Source organism: Podarcis muralis, chromosome 7, assembly GCF_964188315.1.
Source record: "Podarcis muralis chromosome 7, rPodMur119.hap1.1, whole genome shotgun sequence".
In the NCBI taxonomy this organism is placed as follows: domain Eukaryota; kingdom Metazoa; phylum Chordata; class Lepidosauria; order Squamata; family Lacertidae; genus Podarcis; species Podarcis muralis.
In genome coordinates this window covers 43,701,041-43,719,422 of record NC_135661.1, presented here as the reverse complement: position 1 = coordinate 43,719,422, position 18,382 = coordinate 43,701,041, and the positions used below count along the sequence as shown (strand labels likewise).

At 52.2% G+C, this 18,382-nt stretch overlaps 1 protein-coding gene across 1 annotated transcript; it reads left to right on the top strand.

The window, feature by feature from the left end:
• Positions 1-1,805: 1,805 nt before the first annotated feature.
• DBNDD1 (dysbindin domain containing 1) lies at positions 1,806-18,347 on the top strand. The gene is made up of 5 exons (XM_028739909.2): positions 1,806-2,081; positions 9,994-10,146; positions 10,574-10,714; positions 14,572-14,764; positions 17,074-18,347. Exons 1-4 carry the CDS (start codon positions 2,051-2,053, stop codon positions 14,739-14,741), a joined length of 495 nt encoding a protein of 164 aa, XP_028595742.2. The 5' UTR covers positions 1,806-2,050; the 3' UTR covers positions 14,742-14,764; positions 17,074-18,347.
• Positions 18,348-18,382: the final 35 nt, after the last annotated feature.

Below are 18,382 nucleotides of genomic sequence, written 5' to 3'. Positions count from 1 at the left end.
AGCTCCTGCATTAGCCAACCTTTCCAAACCTGGATTAAAGCTCCCATCACCTCCAGCCAGCAGAGCTGCAGGATGCTGGGGGTGATGGGAGCACAGCTGTGCTGGCTGGAGTTGACAGGAGTTGCAGGTCAAAATATCTAGAGAATCCAAGCTGGTGGAGGCTGGTCTTGACCCTAAGCGAGTAACATTTCTAGAGATTCATGTGGTGAGAAGGAAGGAAACGGGTAAGCAAGCAAAGTGACCCCACCAGTGAGAAAGGGTGGTCTGCTGCTTCACACAGCTATGTGGAGAGCACTTCTGACAGTGTGCGGAGTGCACCTGCAGGGTCAACTATTGAGTTATTTGATTTGTATTTAATCTATGGTGGAACTAAAGGATTTCTGACGGAGGCTGGATTCCAGGAAACATTGGGACCCAGTTGCCTAGCTTAGGATGCTCTGCATTGCCTATGGCACATTGATTCCCACTATTCGCTTTCAGCCTGAGCCTGCTAGAGCAGTGTTTAGACTTCTGCCTTCTGCTTCGGTCCTGCACGGATACCTTGTTCCAGGAAGACAACAGCCAGGGGGTTTCTCCTGTTGGCATTGTTTAATTGGGGCTTTCCGCTTGGATTCGCGCCTGGATCTGTTTTTAGAAGCTCTTGCTTGGGGGTGGGGTGGGGTGGAGTAGAGTGGGGTGGGATAAAGAAAATGGAGGTTTTGTAGCCAGAGACTGGAATAAAAGCCTAGTGCAGCTCAGCTGGCAGAGATGCCAGCTTCCCTCCACTTCCCGCTGGGGACATGGGAGGTGCAAAGCGCGACTGATGAGAAAGAAGCTTCTCTGTGGCTCTTCCAGAAAAAAAAAGAAAAGCCAATCTCCATCTGGGCTTGCTGGTTCCCCAGGGATACTGAGCCTGGTGGGAGACAGACGGTTCTTAATGTCTACACAGAGAAGTGGTGCTGTCCTAGGGAGCCCAAAGATTTATTGGGGGTGCAGTAAATTCATAATAGGAACCTTGCTGGATGAGACCGAAGGCCCATCTACTCCCACATCCTGTTCTCACAGTGGCCAGCCAGGTGCCCCAATGGGAAGCCCAGAAGTGGAACATAAGTACAACAGGAGCTGTCTCCCCACCTGTGACTCCTATCAGCTGCATCTGATCCTGTAGACGGCCATCATCATCAGTCCTGGACAGCCTTATTCTCTATGAATTTCTTGCAGTGCTCAGTCTGATGCCCACCAGGCATCATCCTCGTTCCACCCTCAAACCCACAACTCCCAGTCCTCCTCTGCTGTTGCCCCACCCAGCAACTGAAATGCTCTGGTAGACTGTCCCTGAAACTGGAGGTTTTTCCTTCTTAGCAACAGACTTCCCCATAAGAATGTCAAAACAAGGCTATGGTTCTGGGTCAGACTAAGGGCTGTGTTGCTTCCGGGGTCCTCACAAGAAAGGAGTGAAGGCCGCGCAGCGCCCTCTCCCCGCCTCTCTGAAGGAAGCCTCTGTCTCTGATCCTCCCTGGCCCTGGGTCCCGCTGCCCCGCTGCAAGCCTGCCACCCAGAAGGTCTCTTCCCCTGATTTCAGCGGGATGCGGATTGCGCCGGGAACTCTGCACGTGCTCAGGGGCGCTCGCCTTTTCGACGTTCCAGGGCTCCGATTTCGCGAGGCGGTCGGGGAAGGTTCCGGAGGGAGCCGAACGCCCAAGTCAGCCCAGCAGCCCGCTGGGTGAGCCGGTGGTGTGCGGACCGGCGGGCGGGCCATTCGCTCGCTGGCGCGGCCGCCTCCCGCGCACCCCGCCCCTCCCCCTCCCCCTCCCCTCGGCCAGTGCCTAGCGGCGCTCCTCGACGGCCGAGGTGGGGGGCTGCCGCGGCCGCCGCTGCTCTGCTGCGCCTGCCTTCCTGCCTCGCCCCCCGCCCGAACCGGCCGGCCGGGCCCGCTCCTGCTCCTCCCCGGCGATGAGCGCTCGGGCTGCTGGCGCGGCTGGTGCAGTGACCAGAGCGGCGCGCACGGAGGCGGCGACGGCTCGTCAGGCGGAGGAGCGCACGAACGCAGCGGCTGCAGCAGCCCGGACGCATGGAGGGGCCGGGAGGGGCCGCCACCCCGGGTAAGTGTGCCGCTCGCGACGGGGGACGCAGCCCTAGCGGGCGCCCTCGCTCCCTCCCTTGGTGGATCACTGGAGCAAGTGGGGCCGCCGCCCCGATGCCGCGGTGAGGGGCACCGTCTCGCCTGCAGCGGGCGCTGCTGCGCAGGAGCTGCCCGGACGGGCAGGAGGGCGCCTCGGACGCTCCGAGGGGGCAGTTGGACGGGGCCGCCATCCTGTCCCTCCCCGCGCTGGCCAGGAAGGGTCCCCAAGTGGACTGACTAGTTCCCGGCCGCGAATCATAGGGATCACCAGGCCGGTGGCTAGGGGGGCATCGCTCTTAGTTGGTGGTGACTCGGGCGGATCGCCACTGCGCGCCCCCAACTTAGGCGAGGCGCCGCGCAGTGGGGTGTGACCAGAATGCTCCCGGAGTGGAGTCTGGACCTCTGGGCCGGGGAGGGTGTGGCTGCCTTGGGCGCGGTGGCGAAGTCGCGTTTGGGCAGGTTTGTCCATTGCCGCTTTGCAAGATGCTCCGGGGTGATGCGTGCTTGGAGGGACCGATGGAGCTGGCTGCCTTGCGGGGCGCCTGCTTGGCACTTGGGGCTGCAAGTAGCCTGGCCGGCTGCTTTGCGTGGAGCGGGAGGGAGGCAGCAGCTCCAGGGGTCTTGCCCAGGGCAAGTAGTGTGCGCCCTCTCCACTTTGCTCCAGGCTGGAGAAAGATCTCTTCCCTATCCCTCCTAGAAGCAGGCAGAAGGTCTCTCAGCTGCCCCAGCTGTGGCACCCCTCGAGGGTATCGTCCCTGTGCCACATCTGGAGCCCAGCAGGCGAGGAAAGGCAGCCCAGCAGCCCGATGCCCTGACCAGCTTCCCCTGACCAGGCAAGCCTGCGGGTAGGCTGGTTCTCCGCCGCCGGAGGGAAACGCCTCCTCGCTGCTGCCCTGCCGTTGGGAAGATGCTGAGACAGGCCAGCATCGGAACCCGCAACGAGGGCCCCCTTGTGCTTCACAAGGGCTCAGGATGAGGCGAGTTGGCCCAGGACCCCGCCGGGCTTTGCTTGTTTTTCATTATAGGCATCGCGCAAGAGCGCCCTTGAGCATGTGCAGAGTTCTTTCCTCTTTTCGCTGAATAAACTCAATCAGCACCCTCCCCAGGGCTTGAGCTGCTGATTGATGCGTGCCTTGCCCTTTTACCCCAATTCTCTTTGCCACTAGCAGGGGGCGGGAAGGGGTGCTGAATAATATTGGAGAGATAAAGCGTGAATTTCATTCAGGCCCTGCTACCTTCCTCCTCCCCTCACTCCACCCCATACACATTTATGGAAAGGCTTCCATCTCTGACTGGCCTGATTCCTGGCAGCTCTTGTTTTGAGTATCCGCAGCCAGTCGTTTATTCCCCGTACCAAACGCGCAGCTTCCATCAGTCCAGGCCCGGTGACTTGGAGCGCCTTTCACATAATATGAGTCAGCAGCAGTTGTGAGAATCTCCACACGCCCCCCCCCCCACTCCTCCAAGCCCCCTTCCTTCAGCTGCAGGAAGGATGCTGGAGGAGGCAGCTGGGAGAGGAGCTGAGATTATGGGAGTTGAGAGAAGTAGGCAGGCTCCCTCCTTTTTGTGGGGAGGATGTAGATTGGGGAGGGGGATGCAGGGGGAAGGGGCAACCAGCGCAGAGCAGCTGAGGTGATTTCCCCAGACAGCTCCAGTCCTTCCAACTCAACAGTCACCAGCAAATTCTCCTAATTGGATTCCCTCTCAACATTCTCCGTTAGGCATGTTGTCAGATTTAGGAGCCTCAGAAGAAAGATGCAGTTCCTGAATCTGGCAAGCAGATGCTTAACATTAATGCCTTATAATGCATCGGCATGATTTTAACATTTAAACACGCACACATTTTCCAACCTGATTCCAAGATCTGGCCAGAGGCATTTCATCAGACACCCAGGGAATGGCTCTAGTATAGTTGGGGTTAGCAGGACCTCTCCTGCTGGAGTCCAGCCCTGGGGGGCCACTTTACACACACAAGGGCTGGCGCAGACCAGCCTCCTATTGGCACAGATAGGTGAGGAATCTATTGAGCAGGAGGAGTCCAGGCATTCATTGGCAGGAGCAGCAAGGAACTTTTCTCTCTCTCTCAAGGCAAGGGCCTCCTTCCCTAGGGTGATCTGTAGGGTTTATATACTGTTGGTTGGCAAAACAGATAACAGCAGTGGGTGGGGCCAGGGTCACAAATGGGCAGTGACATCTCCTTTTCTCTCTCTCCTTGCTATCCATTTTTTCCACTGCTCCCTATTTTCTCTCTCACTTTTAGGCACCCCTTCTTCTCCACCTCTCTCTGTCTCCAGCAGCCCTGTCTCCCCCTCCCCGCCTACCACTGTCTTTTTCTGGCACCCTTTGTTCTCTCTGTCTTTTTGACATCCTCCCCCCCCCTGTCTTTTTCTGACACCTCTCCTCTCTCTTTCTGACACCCCTCTTCTTGCTTCCTCTCCCTCTCCACCCAGCAGACTGCCAGGGGAGGAACAGATCCCTCTTGTCAGAGGCCTGAACTGATGGCTTGCAGAGCGTTTTTGCAATGAGCCTGAGAGCCGCAGGTTGTCCCTGCCCCTGCTCTGCAGCCTACATTTCTGACACAGAAGAGGCAACAGAGGGAGGGAAGGGAGATGGAGACTGGTGGGGTAGATGGGGAAGGATATGCATTCATTTCAGAGGAAGCAGAAGAGATCATAAAAGCAGCAGGCACATGAGAATACAAAACCTTATCTAAAACTCTTTTGTTAGAGATAGAAACACACTATGAAGGAATGATTTTTGCATTATGGTGCTCCATTGGGGAGCAAGCAGAAATAATATCCTTTAACACAGCATCTCCCTTCTTTCCTGCCCCCCCACCCCCACAGCAGGAATGACCCAAAAATTTCCTTATTAACACTGCACACCCTCCTTTAGAAAAATAAATCTGACATTTAGATGTGGCTGTTACTAGTGACCTCCTGAGTCTGGGCTACTGTGTTTGTTTTGAGCCAATCAAAAGCATGTCAGTGATATTTCAAAAAGAAACCAAGGCTTAATGATGAGTCAATACTGTAAAAAAAGAAAAGAGGATCCTGGCAGCTTCTGCTCAGCAAGAAGATTTGGGGGGAATTGTTGTCCTTTCCCCCCAGACTGGAATATCATGTGAATCTATATAATAATACACATACACAAGCCAGGAGTTGGTAACTTGGCACCCATGAGCACAATGGCACCCTTGAGGTCTTGCTTGGGTGTCCACAAAGGCTTTTGGCCTACCCACCCCCATTCACTGTCTTATTGCCCATGAATTTGTGAGGGGGGTGGTCCTACTTTCTCCCCCTTGAAAAGTGTGTAGCTATAGCACTAAAGGAGGAAGTTGGAAGAATGTTGCTCTTTCCCACATCCTCTTTCACTTCTATGTGTTTTTCAAGGCTCAGATTATGTATTTTATTTAGATCCTTTGGAAAAGCAGAACACACGTGTGTGTGTGTGTGCGTGTGTGTGTGCGTGTGCGTGCGCATGCATTTTCACTCTTTCTGCCTCTCGGGATGGGGGCTGTTCTAGGGAGAGAAGAGATCAGAGGCATTGGCACTCCCTCAAAATTCCAGATGTGCCCAGAAAATGGTTCCCATGCCAGGTTTCAGCTGCAGAATGAGGAACATGTTCAGCACCTCTGAACATGTGCAGAGTATATTTTGTTTACCACTGGGATGCAGCAAATCCCCAAATACTTAGCTGGTTAAACATCTGTCTTAATTTTGTTTAGATTGGTTTTTATTGGTTGTTAAGATGATTTTAAATAGTTGCATTGGTGGCCACTTTACCACGAAAGCAGACTACATATGCATGCAGAAAATGAACCAGCAAAATCAACAAACCAATGGGGGTGGGTTTCAAGACAAACCATAGCCCCGGTACTTCTCTTTTCTGGAGGAAAAAAGCATTCCCTACTGGAGCTGTTTGTAAGGTGGAATCTGCTGATCACCACGAGCTGCTGCAGGTTAAACAGGCAATTCTGACTCAGCAAGGAGTTCTGCAACCTGTAGAATGGGTTGGATGAAATGCAAAGAGTTTGGACAGAATCCAGACACAGTTAAGTAAACAGCTCTGTTTGGGCTAGGAGAAAAGCGTGTTTGTTCTGTCTCTACTGTTGGAAAAAGACAGTGGATGCTCTTGGATATTGGGGGCCTCCTTTGAAATGAGCATCACCCCTGCTGGCAGTGCTGCACCCCCAAAGCCCCTTCATGACTCTTAGGTTAAAAAAGAACCAGATTTTTACCCACACTAGTCCATGTATTCCCCAGGGCCCCATCATCCCAATCAAATACTGTAGATCAGAGCATGCTGACTGCAGAACTGGCAAAGAAGAAGATGAAGACGAAGCAGCAGCTTTGGACCAATGGCTTGATTGCTCACAACGTAGTTTGGGAGGCATTCTCAAACCCCAAATGTTGTCAGCAGCTCAGGGAAAGAAGATGTTGCTCTCACTGAAATTCCCCCCTTTCACTGCCCTTGCTTTGAGCTGGCTAAATGGAGACTTCTTGTTCTCTCTGCTCAATGCTAATAGGTTCATTGCCCCTGGAGCAACCAAGGGCTGTGGGCTCCCTTTCCCCTTAGCTCCAGTCCATTAGGGAATATTGCCCCTTGCTTCATTCAGTGCTGCTAGTACATCTCTATTGGGAATCAATGGGCACATTGCGCTGCTGCTGCACGTCTGTGGATGAAAGGAGGAGGCATGGAAATTAAAGAGCACTTTGTTTTTCCAGTGTGATGCCACAGCAAAATTCTGGAAGTGCACACATACACGCACACTTGCAATCATGTAAGGGTACGCTGAAGGACTCAAATTCAGGACACAAGTGCTGGAGGAGGGTAGTTTTGTGGGGGAGAGTGATGTGAAAAACGAGAGCAGCGTTGACCATGGGTCTTCCCAGCACATCAACATGCATGCTTAGCTAGCGGGGATTTGCATTTATGCTCTGGGTAACAGCACCAACATCCTGCCTGTTAATGAGCGGGTAGGACCCAGCCTGCCAATCATTTGTGGCACAAAGCTCATGTGCCCCTGTTGTAAGGTGCCAGTTGCCTGATAGCTGGCATGGTGCTGGGGCAGTGCCTGTGTGTGGCCTTGGCACAATGGACGAGGCGGAGAGTGATTTCCCAAGCTCGGAGGTTCTGCTTTTCTGTGTCTCTCTAGCTGAAGCCTTTATATGAGTGGACTGTGCAGACACAGCCTTTCTGGCACCAGCCATGATGTAAAGGGGGGGGGGGGAACACATGTAAAGTCCTGGCACCTGGGGAGGGTCATGTGTACCACAACAAGCCCCTGACTTAGCTGCCAACACTGGGCAAAGTGAACGTCTCATCAGAGCATCTGGGGAAACCTGAGCTATGACCTACAGGGAACACCAAAGAATAGGATTTACTACAGCAGCCTTCCCCAGCCTGGTGCCCTCCAGCTGTTTTGGACCACAGTTCTCATCATCCCCAGCCAGTGCTGCTGATGGGAATCATGCACCAAAACAGCTGGAGGGAATCAGGTTGGGGAAGGCTGCTGGCTCAGAGTCTCTCATTGTGTGACTGTTCTAGACTCTTGTGCAATTGCATTGCTGAGATTACCTGCACATACAGAAGCCAAGACTGCTGGCATGTCTTCTACCCCTTGGGTACAAAACTGATGGCCATGGAGTATGGGGTCAGTGGGGCGACATCTGAGCACACACAGCCCATGGCTCACAGTCAGGACAGTAGCTCTGGTGGCATCTTCCTTCCTCCTGACAGACCAGCCTTTGTTCTGGGTCTGCCTGCCGGCCTGCTCTCAAACAGACCAGTCTTTTGTCATTGCAACTCCCAGCAGCAGCTGGATCCTTAGCAGGAGCCCCAGGTTCTTGGTACCCATCTGTAAGTTGCCCTGGGAGAAAGTGCCAACCTTTCTTCCTTTGCCGCTCTTCAGGCAAAGCCAGCTGCTGCTCTTCCTGTTTTGTCCCACACCTCTCTGGGTAGCTCTAGGAGTCCTTTTAGAGTTATGAGACAGGGGGTGCTTAGTACTGGGGAAGGGGGAGATAAGGCTCCCTCCCCCTTTCCTGGATGAGCTCTTCATCCAAGGCTGAGCAAACAGAAGAAAGGGCAAGGAGAAGGAAGGAAACAAGGGGTAGGGAGGGGTGTATCAGGTGTCTGCCTTTGCAAACACAGCCCCTTTGTTAACAGCCTCACAGCTGCAAAGAGCCTCTTGCGGCAGATTGTGCAGCTTTGCTCATTTACCCCCTTTTTCACTTTGGGGTGCCCATCCTAGAAGAAAGCTGCACAATGATGCTTTGAAGCCTGGATATCTCAGTTGGTTAGAGCATGGTGCTGCTAATGCCAAGACCGCAGGTTTGATCCCGGTATAGGATAAGGTTACCAGATGTCCCCGTTTCCCGGGGACAGTCCCCGGATTTACAGCTTTCTCAGCATTCACATGTACATAGCAAACAATAAGTGTCCCTGGATTCATTTAAAAAACCTGGTAACCTTAGTATAGGACAGCTGCCTATTCCTGCATTGCAGGGGGTGGGACTCAGACGATCCTCCGGGTCCCTTCCAACTCTACAATTATGTGATTCTAAAACCATGAGCCCACAGAAGTGCATCTGTTTGACTTGGCTTGGCCTGAACGGGAGCCATGTAAAGAGGGAAATAGGAAGGGAAGATGAGAGGACCACAGGGGTATTGCAGGCTGGCATTCCAATTACGTAAAAAAGAGGGCACAGATTTCCATATGAAATTTTATATGCATGGATGTAAATCCAGGTGTCCTTTTCTCATGGTAGCTACCCAGATGCCAGTGGGGAACCCTCCAGCAGGAGCTGAGCCCAAGAGCCCTCTCCTCACTTTGATTCCCAGCAACTCCTGTTCAGAAGCAGGTTGCCTCTGACTGTGGAGGCAGAGCATGGCCATCGTGGCTAGGAGCCACTGACAGACTTACCAGCCATGAATCTGGAAGGCCTTTGGTGGGCAGAGGCTTGGTTAAGGGCTTGGAGTCAAACAGAAAGCTATTAAGGAGTGAGGCCACAGGAGGAACCTGCAGGAAGAGCAACAGCAAATATCTTAAGCTGAAGTTTAAGTGGAAGAACCGTGGGAGACGTTTTTGACATGGTGCCAGTCTCTGCTAGATGCAAGGAGGGGATAACACACACACACACACAGACACACGGGAGACAGCCAAGTTGCAGCTAGACATGGTTGACGCGGCAGGCTGGATTAATCCCTGCAGCTGAATTCAGTACAGGAGGGTGAAGAAATGCAAAAATGGAGAGCCAAAGAAAAGAGGAATGCTGTAGCTCAGCTGAACGGTGACCCAACACCTGAGCTTTGGTAGAAGCAGGGGATGGAAATTGTTCCTTGGTTTCTCATCTGCCATGAATAAGTTGTAGGAGTGGCCTGGATAAGGAGCTGGGGTTTAAGAACAGAGAAGCATTAGAAAAACCTGCTGGAACAGGCCACTGGCCCATCTAGTCCAGCATCCTGTTCTCACAGTGGCCAATGATGTGCCTGTGGGAAACCCTCAAGCAGAACCTGAGTGCAATAGCACTCTCCCTTTCTGTGGTACCCAGCAAGTGGTCTTCAGAAGGATTACAGCCTCAGACTGTGGAGGCAGAACCATCGTGGCTAGTAGCCATCCAGGCTGGTGTCAGTTTAGGGGTCTGTTCCCAGAATTCGCTGCAGAAACAAAGGGCAGTCCCACTCAGCTTCCTTCATGCCAATTGGGGGGGGGGGTGGGCTTGTATGGGAAACAGGCCTCTCCTACCTGTTGGCCACCAAGCCTGACTGTATCCACCTGAACTGAAAAGGGATGCTGATGCCGGGTGGGTCTGATCAGGCCTGGGTAGTGATTCTCCCTCTGCTCTCCTACCATGTCTCCTGTAAGCAGATGCAACCCTTTGTCGTTTCAGAGCTGATTAAAGGGGCCCAAACGCCAGAGCGGCTGGCCCCCATTATTGTACCCATACATGGACTGGTGGAAGAGCCCCACAGCCCCCCTGCTGAGGAAGAAGGAGGGATCCCAATCCCCACTTCCGGGCTGCTGCAGGTTGCGGAGCGCAGGCGTAAGTAAAACCTGGAAGGAAGGAGTTGGCTCTCTGCTGGCTGTAGGAGAAGGCAAAGAGCTTTCTGGGCTCCCCTAGCCCAGCTCAGCAACTCCCCCTGAGACCCTGGACTCCCTTACAGCCGCATCTCCTGGGAGCTGCGGAAAGGCCCATCTGGGAGCTTACCACAAATAAGAAGCATACTTTGCATTCATTTAAAGTGCAGAGGCTAAAAGGCTGAGCTACGGAATCAGGAAAGTCCCTGGCTCAAATCCTGCCTCTGCCATTAACCCGCCAGTGTTCCCTCTCAGGCCTCAGTTTGCAGACCATCTGCAGTGTGGGGAGGGCATGTCCGAGTCCAGGACAACTGACCCTATCAGAGAGCCTTCTCATCTGTTCCCACACTGCCTAACCGGTCATGGTTCTCACTGACACCTTGTCTCCACAGAACCTTTGAGCAGCGTCTCCTCCCTCGAGGTGCACTTTGACCTTCTGGACCTAACTGAGCTTACAGACATGTCTGACCAGGAGCTGGCGGAGGTCTTTGCTGACTCCGACGATGAGAATACAGGCAATGAATCCCCTGCTGGTAAGCATGGTCTCTCGATTGAATCTTAAACCAATTAATTATGCAAGCTTTAAAATGGAGGAACTAATTAGTCAATTCCAACTGCATACATCTGCATAGACCTAAGGTGGCTCCAAAGGCTGGGGGAGAAACATGTTGGGATTCAAAAGAGGGATCAGCAAGCTGTGGGCCTGGAAATGTTGCTGGACTACAACTCCTATCATCCTTGACAAAAGAGCGCAAGATGAGACTGCTGGGTCGAGCCAACAGCTGCAGATCTAATGATCAATGTGGCACTCATCCTGCTAGGCATGTGGGCAGAGGCAGTGTCATATAAATTGGCTTTGCAAAGCAGCTAAGCAAGTGCCTTATCCTGGGGGGGGGGGTGTCAGCTGACACCTTTCCACCCATCCCACCCTCTAGTAATCTCACTTGCAAGTGTGAGATTACTTAGGAGAAGCCTATCTGGAGAGGCGACTCTGCTCTCCAGTTTTGATCCTAGAAAATTTTCTAACCACAAACAAAGTTGCCGTTTCTGCAGCTTCTTAGAATGCTTTCCTTTTTATACCATAGTTCCTGCTGGCCGGGATTAATGTTGTTACCCCATTCAGTAGGATTTTATTGATTTCAGTATAATTCTGATCTCTTGTTCCCCTCCCCAGGCTTTAAGTTTAACAAGAAGCAGTTCAGACATGAAGCCACAAAGGGCCTAAGCAACAGATGTACACCCTGAGATCTGTTGCCTTCCAACCTGAAGCATATTCAATTGCAAAATGGCAACTCTGTATGGTGCCTTACGGCTCCGCAAAGTATGTTTCTGTATTCAGGTGCCCTAATTTCTTTTTTGTCATGCATCTAATTCTCAAAATTACTTTTAAAAAAACTGTCAATTTTCAGTGCACAAGAGTGAGTCTATGAGGCCCAATTCTTGCAGCGTAATCTTATCCATCTCTAGCCAGAGGTAAGTCCCACTGAGTTCTATGGTGCTTACTCCCAGTTAAGTGGCTTGAGAGCAGTACATGTGAAAAGGATCTAGGAGTCTTGGTTGACCACAAACTTGACATGAGCCAACAGTGTGACGCGGCAGCTAAAAAAGCCAATGCAATTCTGGGCTGCATCAATAGGAGTATAGCATCTAGATCAAGGGAAGTAATAGTGCCACTGTATTCTGCTCTGGTCAGACCTCACCTGGAGTACTGTGTCCAGTTCTGGGCACCACAGTTCAAGAAGGACACTGACAAACTGGAACATGTCCAGAGGAGGGCAACCAAAATGGTCAAAGGCCTGGAAACGATGCCTTATGAGGAACGACTAAGGGAGCTGGGCATGTTTAGCCTGGAGAAGAGGAGGTTAAGGGGTGATATGATAGCCATGTTCAAATATATAAAAGGATGTCATATAGAGGAGGGAGAAAGGTTGGTTTCTGCTGCTCCAGAGAAGCGGACACGGAGCAATGGATCCAAACTACAAGAAAGAAGATTCCACCTAAACATTAGGAAGAACTTCCTGACAGTAAGAGCTGTTCGACAGTGGAATTTGCTGCCAAGGAGTGTGGTGGAGTCTCCTTCTTTGGAGGTCTTTAAGCAGAGGCTTGACAACCATATGTCAGGAGTGCTCTGATGGTGTTTCCTGCTTGGCAGGGGGTTGGACTCGATGGCCCTTGTGGTCTATTCCAACTCTATGATTCTATGAAGTGGGAACAGGATTGCAAACAGAGTAAGATACTTTTAATCAGCTAGGCAAGATCTAGGGCACAAAGACTAGGGCAGTGGCGGGGGGAAGAGTGCCTGGCAACTGCCTTGTGGGGCTTGCACATCACCCTAGGCAGAGCTGCTGCGGCAGAAAGGTCACCTGAGCCAATCAACCCCACCTGTGATGATAAGGAACCTAAGCATGGAATGACAGTGTGAAATCTGCTTAATCAAGCATGCCGGTAGGGGTGTGTGTGCGCCTCATTAAGCAGCCCAGCTGTGCCAAGAGTCTCAGAAAACAGATAGCATTTGACAGGTGTCTCAGAAAGGGAGACACTTTGGCTTAGAGGATGTTCTCTTTGATTGTGGAAAATATCAAGCTTCTCCCTGGGGCAAGCTGGTTCTCCTCAGAGTGATGATGTCCTCATTATCTGCTTGAGGATGATGCGCAAGCTATTGCTCTAGGGAGGGCTTGTGCGCTGTGTGTGTAGGGAGGAGGGAGGGCTCCCCCATCCCATGATTCCAGGCCCTCTTCTCCTGCCCCTCCCAGAGCAATGGCACGATGAGCAGCTGTGCTGAGAGGGGTATGAAGAGGGTGTCTGCGATGGTGTCTGCGGAGGCAGCAGCTGCATCCCAGTGACACAGATGGAGTGGAAATGCAGATCAGCCTCCTTGGTGGGAAAGTGTGAGTAGAATTAATGAGGAGAGTTCCCTGCACTCTCAGCAGACAAGAAGAGGCAGGGAGGGAAATCCAGGCTGCAGGTCGGCTTTTTGATTTGTTATTATCGGCCATCATGTGTATGCATCACACAGAATGAGGTGAGCAGACTCTCAGGGGATCTGCCAAAAACACCCAGTGGATCCCACACCTCTGTTCTGCTTCTTCACAGAAAATGCGGGGCTCAAAGTCCTCCCTCTTTCACTGGGAGGCTGTGTCTGGAAAGGGAGCTTATTCGATTTTGAGCAGGCCTTGCAAAATGTATTGGCTGCACAGGCCGCAAGTACAGCTAGGGAGACCCACGTGAGCTGCTCATCAAGGCCCCACGGAACTAGCTGGATGTGTCCTTTGATGTGGACACAGCTGGGAGCTGGCGTTGCGCATGACTAGCTGCCCCTCGCCGGAGTGGGAGGACTTTGTGTTTCTCACTGAGAATTTTAAGTTGGTTACTGTTTTAATCTTCTTCTCTTCTGCTCTGCGGATGTTTTATCTGCTTTGGATATTTGTTTTGTTTTTATTGTACATTGCTTCAGATAGCTGCCTTTGATACCCAGTATGTGGAAAGATGGGTCACAAATTAAGGGCTCGCCCAAACTTGACTTGTATTTTGATTGCATTGTGCCCTGATTACCGTACTTTTCCGTCCATAAGACGAGGGTCTTTAATTTAAAAATTAGCTTTAAAATTATCCCTCGTCTTATACTTGAGTAGTGCAGAGTGGGGTTGGGCGATTGGTCGCAGCTGCGAGCAGGAGATTCTCAGTGGCGATAGTGCTGATGATTGGTGGCTGTGAGAAGGGCTGCTGGCAATTGGCTGCCATTTTCCATTTTCTTAATTTGGAGTCCCCCAAAATAGGGGGCGTCTTATACATGGGGGCGTGTTATACATGGAAAAATACGGTAATTCCCCAGGGTCCGAGAGGTTTTCTCATTGTTCTGCAGCTGTGCCTTGCGAAAATCAGTTCTTACCCACTGAACTGGATCTTCTCAGATGCATAGAAAATCCGAAGAGGGGTGTTGCTTACCGAGCTATTGAGTCAACGGGTACAATGGATTTTTCTCAAGGCACAACCACAGAACAATGGGGAAGCTCTTAGACCTGGGGGAATTAGTTGGTACACAATGCAATCAGAATATGGGCAGACGAAAGTGTGGCTGAGCCCTGATTTTTGCAAAATCTCCAAGAAAGAAGAAAGAAAGAAAGAAAGTTTTGAGCTTTTTAAAATAGGGAATTTGCAACAACAACAACCACCCAACACTTCCAGTGTAGGGTGTCATATACCCGGATTTTCCCAGACATTCTAAACAATTTTTGAAAACTCTGCCTGGACGCTATTTTTGGTGGACAAATCCCCAGATATGTCTGGGAAATTCCAGACATACGGCAGTCCTAACGAAAGGTCTGTCGGTGTGAGGAAGCAACCAGGTGTGCTGGTCAGTCCCGACTTGCCTTTCTTTCTCTCGGCATAGGTCTGCACCCCCACCTCCACCCTAACCCCCGGGCCGGCTACCTGCGCTCCCCATCCTGGACGAGGTCAAAAGGTGATCAGGGCCGGGAGAAGAAGCACCTCAGTGACTCGGAGGTCCAGGCCAGCAAAGCAGACACTTTCCTTACTGTGGAGAAGCCGAAAGAGGAATAACGAGAGCCAGAAGCCAGACCAAGGTGCCAACACTCACTCTTGCACTAACCACAAATTCCAAGCAATTTGTGACCTTAAGAGACATTCATTCTGCCTCCTCCTCTGCCTCCCTCCCTCCCTCCCTCCCTCCCTCCCAGGTTAAGACATTTGCCAGTTTTGCTGGTTGTGTAAAAATCATTTCGCTTAGCCCCCGGCCATGAGTTACATTTGCCCATCAGGACCTTCTCTGCATTGCCATCAACACCAGGCAGCAGATGCCACGTCTAGGGGAGATGGCTGTGGCCCTGTTTCCTTTAGGCACTTTTGAACCTTCTGCTGCTACCTTCTCAACAAAGCCGGTGGCGATGGACACACCAACAAGAGGCTACCTTGCTGGGGACAAGTAGAAACGGGAGAGGGAGAGCGGCTTGAAGCACACAGCAATAGAGAAAAAGCTCCCCTTCTTCAGCCACGTGCCTTGAGCAATGCTGGGGTGATGGGAGGCAGCGTCTCAGCCAGGGAAAGGAACCTTGTTATACCAAAGGAACCTGGGGGAAACTCAGAACCATTTCTACAACACTTCCAGGATATGTGGTGAAGCCAAAAGTCCAGCTGCCAGGAGGACCTGCTGGGAAAGGGTGGAACCAGCCCTCACTTCCGAAAGCACATTTTCTTCCCAGTGGCCTTAACTCCCAGCTGCTGCTTTGGGGTTTTGGTCTTCTTAGCACACAGCATCCACAGGCTTGGCCTGGCTCAGCCTCAGGGCAGCTGCACGCTTCTCCTCCTGCCACTCTGTGCATTCTCATGAGGAGGAAGAGCTCCCTCCACGGCCGGCGAGGGTGACAAACAACTGCTTGGAAGCCAGGAAGGAGCAGGACTGAATTGAGCAGCTAAGCCCGTCCTATGGTACGTCCCCTTGTGAACTGGGGAGGCCTCTTTGTGCCAGTGGAAAGAGGCACGCTGCTGAGACTGCTTCTTGCCCTGTTGTGCATTAAACCAGAAGCTCTCAGCCAAGTGCTGGACCCAGCTTGTGTTTTCCCTAGTGGTGGCACTCTGGTGCCTGAATGCCCTTGTAGCAGGGACAAGGGAGTTAGTTCAGTCTCTGGGGTCCCCTTCAGCACAGGCTCCTCCCAAGGCTTACACACCCTCTTGTACCCTCTTGAGGTTTTTGGGCCTCAGAAAGTTTGGGAGCCCAGTTTACCTTACCTTCCTCACCAGGGCTGGTCAGCCACTTGGTGTTGCCACTTGGCAGACTGGGCACCTGCTGTTGGCACCCAGTTGGCTAGACCCAGAGGGTTGCATCCCCTCTCTCTCCCCCTCTCCTTCTCAGGATGGGAAAGCCAGGATGGGGCAGGAACAGCAGCTTCTCTCTCCCAGCCCTACACCATTCAAATCATGTTGCTCCATTCACTTTGCAAATGTGCCGCAGTCCTTACTGGGTTTGCTATCGAAACATGCCTGTCAGTGACATTGAACCGGAGGCTGAGGTGGCGACGTGCAGCTGAGGCCATTCAGTTAGGTGGGACCACAGCCCTCTAATCTATCAACCACACTGACTCTCCGGACCTCCAACAGAGATGGGGGCACTGCACAAGCCCCAAAGCCTACAGAGTAACTGCACAGCCCTGTTCTGGGTGACTGCATCTTTCTGGGGAAGGGAGTGGGGGGGGGGTTAGAGGCTCCACAGCCTGAGACACCACAGTAGCCATGGGCGAAGGGAATGCTGCATTTCTTTACAGCCACTAAGAGAGGTGCTCTGGGCCTTAGTTTAAAGCCGGTTTCCTTGCCAAACATCAGAGGGTGACAAAATCTTCTCATGCATTCCTGGGATGAGTCTGTAGCAAGCAGCAGCCTCCATCCTCTGCAGCAAAATGCTGGCATCTTAAGGCAAGGGGGATTTGTGTCAAGACAAATGGAGCTGCAGATGTCCTCCTTCCTCCTCTTTGGGAATTCAAAAATGCACAGCCCTCAGCCCTCTCCACTTTGCCTGCCACGCCAGAGGAGATAAACTTTCAAGCCCCATTGTGGAGCGCAGAGCGTAGATGACGAGGACTCTGAGGCCTGTCCAGAGTTTCACGGCTTAACAGATAAGCATCTGCTGATTGCAGCACAAGCCGATCTCGCAGCCAGCTGAAGTGGAAATGCTGGTGTATCATGATGCCCAGATGACATATGAGCCACCAGGGAATATGTGTGTGCATGTGCCGAGAGGGGGCTCAGGGAGAACAACAGCTGCCTGCTTCCCAAGTTGATCCTTTGCTTCCACAGCCAAATTCAGCTGTTTGCAAGGATGCTCTCAAGTGCATCCACACCCTTCCAGTTCACGAAACCCAGTTTGTTGTTTATAACACAGGAACCTGAAGCCAACCCTGGAACCCTGAGTCTCTGTGCCAATTTAAGCTGGATCTAACTGGGGCTTGTGGAAGAAGAGGGACCTCACCGAAAAGCGGCCTCTTCTGGAGGACGTGAGGCTGGTTTCATCCTTGCTATGATCTGAGGAACAGTCAGCTTTGTTGGCCAAAGTGGAGGCAGGATGCTGCAGCAGGGATACCACCAGATCAGCACAATTACAGAGGCTCAGAGGCAAGGGGAGCAGGGGAGCCAAGGCCACACAGCTCTGCTGGGCCAGGACAGACTTCCCTGGTGCGCTACATTTTTCTCACTTGGCACAGCAACAGCATCAAGGCCACTTGAAGGCAAAGGCCACAAAGCTCTTCCAGGTGGCGAGTTCATGTTTCCATCAAGTCCAGCCCCTTCATGCTTGGAGACTCACCTCTGAGTTGCTCACTCCTGGCAAAGCACAATTTCTGTGGCCTTGCATTGTGCGCAGGTGGGAGAAGTCAGCCTCAATAAGCCTGACAGATCACCCCTGGAGCTGGAGGCTGTCCTTCACAGCAATCAGGGTTTCTTAAAGCCACAGAACCAAATTTTCTAGAATGACCCATACCATTCTCTCGCGCCCTCCTTCCTCATGCCAACAGGTCCAGCCAGTTGCTTGGCTGGGGGCTCCTTTGCTGCCTCTGCAATGCTCAGCACACGCAACAGTATTCACCTGGGCACAGAGGACCAACCAGAGCTTTTCTGCAGGTACACAATGAACAGGGGTCAGGAAGGCAGGAGGTGGCACTTTCAGATACTTCTTGCCCAGCTCTTGGCCTCTCATTGGGCAAGGTGTAAGAGCTGGCAAAACAAAGTCTCAGTTGCTCTGGCTGAGGCAGAACTACAGCTTTTACAGGAGCCAATCAGAAGTGTGCTGGATATCACCTAACGATGACCCAACGTGTCCTTTGCTGTTCTTGGGGCTGGGCTGTAGCTTTGACTCTGTCACACAATCCACTTGCTGGTGCCATGAGCAGGAAAACTGCCCAATCGACCGTGCAGACCCAGGTCTGACCTTGATGATGCTCTGCACACCACTGTCTTGTCATTCACCCAACAGACGTGTATAATCCAGGTTTCTGCACTTGGGGTTTGAAGTTTGAATGTGCCCAGTTATGATTTATTGCTGTCCCCCAACTCCTGGAGTCAGACAGCAGTGGCCCCTAAAGCTGTGGAAGAGACCCAGCAAGAGATCACAGGGTGTGCCCTGGCAATGTAGTCTGAACCATTAAAGCAAAATCATTGCTTTTTCTGTTGTTTTGCTTTGTTCTTATGAAGCAAGG